The sequence below is a fragment of the Portunus trituberculatus genome, chromosome 25, assembly GCF_017591435.1.
Source record: "Portunus trituberculatus isolate SZX2019 chromosome 25, ASM1759143v1, whole genome shotgun sequence".
Lineage (NCBI taxonomy): Eukaryota > Metazoa > Arthropoda > Malacostraca > Decapoda > Portunidae > Portunus > Portunus trituberculatus.
The window spans coordinates 12,804,352-12,810,314 of record NC_059279.1 but is presented as its reverse complement, the minus strand read 5'-3'; the positions used below and the strand labels follow the sequence as shown (position 1 = coordinate 12,810,314).

Here is a 5,963-nt window from a genome sequence, read left to right as displayed (position 1 = left end):
GAACCGCCTGCTTAGCATAATGCAACGTATATGCATGGAATCAGGTAACCCATTATGCAATCTTTTTCCTCTCCTTCACTAATATTCATCTCAAATTATTAAGCTTGGGGCTTCTTTTATGGAATTATTGGTGACTACCTGTGCAAATAACAGTATTGGTGGCATTTGTAGATCATCCCGGTGTTACATAATACCTGGCTAGCAATAAAAGCAAGGTGGCCACACCAAATAAGGCTTACTGGGTCGCGTGGTGAAAGATGATAGGATTGGTGGTGGTGGGGGAGGGTTGTGATGGTGTTGGTTGGGGAGGGTCGTAATGATGGTGGTAGAAGAGGGTTGTATTAGTGGTGAAGGTAGAGGGTTGTGATACTGGTGGTGGGAGAGAATCGTGATGGTGGTGGAGGGTAGAGGATTGTGATAGTGGTGGTGGAGAAAGGTTGTGATGGTGATAGTGGTGCCAGCTTGAGGTGGTATTTAATATCTATAGTTTAGTAATAATAGTGTTGTAGTGATAGTGATAGATGGTATTTAATATATTGTTGATAGTCTGGCAGTAGTAGTGTGGTAGTTAAAGTTTTGGGAGGAGTGTGGTGGCATGTGTGGTAATGGTAACGTAGAAAAAGAAGTGGTGGGGGTTCTGTGGCAGTGGCGGCATGGAAGTGGCAGAGTAGCAACGAGTCAGGAAGTACACTTTATATCACCACCTTCATTACAACTTGATTTGATAAAGTGAACCAGCACAGAACCATAGTATATCCACAATTTATGACCACCTCACCAGACTTACCGACAAGCTCAGGTAAAGGAAAAACAGCATAACTAGCAAGGCGGAAAAGGAAAAGGGCCATAACAGGCGCTCTTCATAACGTTAAGGAATATGAACGAGAAATGCACAGGGAGGAGACAGTAGTATTAGCAGTAACAGAAGGCAAAGTGGAGGCAGAAAGGAGACCCGTGATACCACTAAGCATAACACGTACACAGAGGAATGGACTTGTCCTGACTGTCGTGGTGAAACAATAGCGAGCTCATTTACTGGTAGAAACAAAGGTGTGCAGAGCGTAGGGCTGGGAGTGTTTGAGCAAGTTCTTCCGGTGTTGCAGGAAGATGAATGGAGCCGGAGTAGAACGAGAAGTGGAAGAAAGTTGATGAGTTTGAGTTGGTTGACACTGTGTCTTTCTCTTTCTCTTTGCTTCATTTTCTTCCGCTTTCGTGATGAGTTGCTTTGAGTCTTATCTTTGGTGTTTTACGTTTTCTCCTTAGGTCGTTCGTCGTTTTCTGTTTGTTGCCTCGTTCTCGTTTTCTTGCCGCTTTTCTCTCCCATTGGTATATAATTCTTCCTCTATCTTCGAATGATTTTCTGTGTCGCTTTCTTTTTTTATATGTTTCTGATGGTTTGAGTCTGTTTCTACCTTTTTACTTTTCTTTTCGCTTTCTTCGTCATTTATCTTAATTGTCAGTCAGTTGTTAGTCAGTCAGTCAGTCAGTCAGTCAGTTAGTGTGTCTGTCTTTCTCTTATTTTGTTTTATCCTTTTGTCTACCTGTGTGTGTGTGTGTGTGTGTGTGTGTGTGTGTGTGTGTGTGTGTGTGTGTGTGTGTGTGTGTGTGTGTGTGTGTGTGTGTGTGTGTGTGTAGCTTTCTATGCATCTGTCTGTCTCTGCCGCTGTCATTCTTGTCACTTCTCTCCGTCTCGTCCGTCGGCCCTCGTCGCTTGTTTCTCTGTCTGTCTGTCTGTCTGTCTGTCTGTCTGTCTGTCTCTCTCTCTCTCTCTCTCTCTCTCTCTCTCTCTCTCTCTCTCTCTCTCTTTCTCTTTCCTCCACTCCTTGCTCTTCCATTAATTCTGTCTCTTGTTAAGGAGTCGTGTTTCATTCCTCCATCTCGCCCCGCTCTCTCACCTACCTGGCCCCACCTCCCCTGCCCACCTGTCTTGCCCCACTTGTCACTTCCTACCAGACACGCCTCTCTCGTTCCATCTCGTCTCTTCTAGCCCTCCATGCCTCTCAGCCCACTTTCCTTGCCTCCTCTTTACTTAAACCGCTTCCATCATCATTTTTTTAGGTATCTTCCCAGCTTCCTTTGCTCCTTCTAAGTTCACTCTCTTTCATAATAATTTCCTCTCGCCTCATCTTTTTCTTGCTCCCTCCGGCTTCCATCACCCGCGGCAGCTCATCGATGCCCTTCAGAGTGTTTCGCAAATCCATTTATTTAGTCTCTCGTCTGCGTCGAATCATCCCTCCTTGTTTTTAAGTCGAGCTTGGTCCTTTCGCCTTCTCTTTCATCACGGTCATGTGTATGCATGCGAAATGAATATCCTCCAGATACTTCAAAAAGGATGGACATGCACTATAGAGTCACACCTAAATATCATAAATTTCTCATGGTGTAAAATTATTATTCCTCTCTTGCGGCGCTCCCAAGAGTTGCCTGTCCATGAAACCACCTTTATCATTGCATAAGTAAAGGGAGACTTGTGACCGTATTTGCAAAGGTTTTTAAATAAGTCATATTTTTACGTCAAATAGGTATTACCCCTCAAAGGTACATCGAAATCCCTCATTAAATGCCAGCAACTCGTTACTATGCGTGAGTGGCGCCTCGTCATTACGTGTGCAGTGGTTTCTCTGCGTCAAGTCAAGGTTGTGTCATCACGGGAGGGATATTTTAAGTCACCACCACTGGTTGACCTTGCCGAGTTGTGGCGTGTTCGGGGGAGGTTACCCTGCCCCTTGCCTGGCTCTGTGTGTGTGTATGTGTGTGTGTGTGTGTGTGTGTGTGTGTGTGTGTGTGTGTGTGTGTGTCTGTTGGTTCTATGTCCGTGTGTACTTACGTGTGTGTGTGGCCACGCTTACTTCAACAAATCTAGGTCATGTATGTGTGTACAGGTTCCGGATAGGCGCACTACCTCATATGCGTGCGCATCTGTGTGTGCGTGTGCGTGTGTGTGTGTGTGTGTGTGTGTGTGTGTGTGTGTGTGTGTGAGTGTGCGTGTGCGTGTGTGTTTCTTTTTTTCCGCGCATATTCTTACGTGTCTGCATCTTACCTGCGAGGTGTGTGCGTGCCTGTGTGACGTATGTCAGCCAGTGTGTGTGTGTGTGTGTGTGTGTGTGTGTGTGTGTGTGTGTGTGTGTGTGTGTGTGTGTGTGTGTGTGTGTGTGTGTGTGTGTGTGTGTGTGTGTGTGTGTGTGTGTGTGTGTGTGTGTGTGTGTGTGTGTGTGTGTGAAGGATTTCCCGTCTCCCCTCCTCCCGTGAGCCTCATCGAAGCTCGCAACACAGCCCCATAAAAGCCTCTCCGAGACGAGTGGCTGTCAAACACTCGCGTCTCCTTGGGCTAATGTGGAGGATCTTGCCACGTTCACGGCAGCGATGCTCACGTTTGCCTTATGATGTTCCGTGAAAAAAAAACTGATCGACACAACAAACTTTTCTACCTTTTTTCTTTTCTTGCTGGGATCGGAAAGAAGAGATGGAGAATGATGCTGCGTACACTGTAAAAGAAGATATTATGAGGCACTTACCATATGCTGGAGGTTGCGGGGTGGTGGAGGTGGTGGTGGAGGTGACAGTGTGGTAGTGTGGAGGGGGAGGCGGTGCGGAGTCACAACATTCCCGATCAGGTAACTCGCTTCCTGATCCGCGTCCCGCCTGCAGGAGGAGGAGCACCACCGCCAAGGCCATCCCCGCGCCGCGCTGGGACTGCTTTGGGAGAGTGTGGGTCTTGGCTGCCATGCTTACGCGTTGGGGTCGTTGCTCTTCCCCTGAGATGTGCCTACTCTCTCGAGGCCGTCTCGCTTCTGAAGGTGTCGTGCTCAGACTTATCAACGAGCCTGACTGGCACCATCACCCCACTTCGCCGATAAGAAATGCTGCCTGCTCTCTCTCCGTTCGCTCTAAGGATTATATGAAGTTGGCTCCGTATGAACTGTTGGGCGTCGGCGGTCGAAAGAGTCTCCTTCCAAAAAAAAGATATGAGCGGTCTGACCAAGGGAAAGAGTTTTAGCATAAATAACTTCAGTGAAAACTTGTCTGCACGAATTTTTCAAAACTTTTCGGACAAGGTAGCGTCTCTGAGTGAAGAACCTGAATTTTCCCCACTCTTGCAAGTAGTTCTGTGACGTTACCTGAAAAAAATATGTATATATTAGCTAGTATGGAGGGGCGGTTTGGGAGAAGGTCCACCAGTTTACAGCCACGGTGGGCGGGAGGACGCTCCAGCTAAAATATTGCGCACAAATTTTCCGGAATATATCTAAAAATTATTACTTTTACGACGCCTTCAGATCTTGCCGTGACGCGGCCCTCTCCGCACTTCCTTGGCCGGTGGATTTTTCCTTCTTTTAATCTCGAGGTAAGATGACTTTATTCATAAGGTCACCGTAGAGTTGAGCTAAGAGGGGCATTCCTTCCCAAGGGGTGGACTGGAAGGGAGGGAGTTAGTCCAAAAGTTAGAATGATGCTCAGCGTTCATATAATTGTGTCAGTCTGATCGGCTGTCAATCAGAGTCAATCAGAGTCGTGCGAGACTCCTTCACAGTATCCTTCGCTAGCTTCTCAACTACAGTTGGTGCACATCACAAACGGAACGCCGCCAATCAATAATATACCGAAACTGGAGCATGGGAGCGAGACTCTAACTTTCGGGCGGCGGGAGGGAGGCACGAGGTGGGCGTGCACCGGTGTCCTGGGGAACAGTATCGACTGGTGGTAATCGTTACGGCTCAGACCATCGATACTTCACTCAGGTCATCGGTAACTTGGCGAAAAGTCCTGTGCGTAAGCGAACGTCCTTCCTACCTCACGTCTCAACGGTGACTGCCAGCACCTCGGCGGCCCCACCCGACCCAACCTGTCGTACTCCTCCTCACACCTGCGTCTAGGGGGCGTGGTGGGCAACGGGCCAGGGGTGTGGCGGGCAGGGGTGTGGTCAGGGGGGCGGTGATGTGGAGAGGTAGGTGCGGCCGGGAGCGGGAGGGAGTGGCGGGTACAAGGCTGGGCGGGGCGGGAGGGGAGACGCGGCAGTGGGTTAGGAAGTAAAGCCGAGTGTTCCAGAGAGGAAGAAGGTCGTCCGGAGGGGCATGATGGCTGGTGGCGGCCGGCGAGGACCGGGAAAACGACGACGACAGAGAGAGAGAGAGAGAGAGAGAGAGAGAGAGAGAGAGAGAGAGAGAGAGAGAGAGAGAGAGAAACAAACAGATAGAGAGAGACGCACAATTGATATGAAAACTCGAAGAAACATTGCTAAGAAGAAAATAGACATACCATATAGTTAATGGGATAATACCTACGCAATATACAGGCATATCTAGCTGTATATATAAATGCAATAGACACCAAACGTAATAAAGGTAACTAGGCAGCAAGAAAAATAGCTTGAGAAAATTACTGACTATGTGGGACTGTAAGACTAGGAAGAGCTGGGCCGGAAGTGGGAGGAGGAGGAGGAGGAGGAGGAGGAGGAGGAGGAGGAGGAGGAGGAGGAGGAGGAAGAAGAAGAAGAGGAGGAAGAGGAGGAAGACTAAGAGAAGGAAAGAGAGAATGATGGGTTCGAAGGAAGGAGCAGCTAAGGAGAGAGAGAGTTGGGGGCAAAAGGAGGGATGAGGAAGAGGAATAAGGCGTCGCCAAGGTCGTACATGGCGGCAGAAGAAGAAAGAGTATGACACGAAGGAGAGGGAAGACATGAGGCGGGAAGGATTATGGAAGAGGAAGAGAACGAGGAGGAGACATTGGAGAAAGAGGATAAGGAGAAGAGATAGCGAGATTTGAGACTGGGTACGGGAGGCGTGGAAGAAGAGGAGGAGGAGGAGGAGGAGGAGGAGGAGGAGGAGGAGGAGGAGGAGGAGGAGGAGGAGGAGGAGGAGGAGGAGGAGGAGGAATAGGCGGAAGTAGGAAGCGAAAGAGAAAGAGAACGAAGAATGACTTAAACCTTATTGCGGAGTGACTTTCTTGACGACGTGAAGGTTGTCACT

General features: G+C 48.7%; 1 protein-coding gene across 1 annotated transcript in view; it reads right to left on the bottom strand.

Moving 5' to 3' along the window:
- Positions 1 to 4,809, bottom strand: part of LOC123508886 — a 125,212-nt gene extending 120,403 nt beyond the window's left edge. Inside the window, 2 exon segments of the mRNA XM_045262890.1 lie at positions 3,516 to 4,118; positions 4,261 to 4,809. Of these exon segments, the coding sequence (XP_045118825.1) occupies positions 3,516 to 3,726 (211 nt within the window). The 5' untranslated portion in view covers positions 3,727 to 4,118; positions 4,261 to 4,809.
- Positions 4,810 to 5,963: the final 1,154 nt, after the last annotated feature.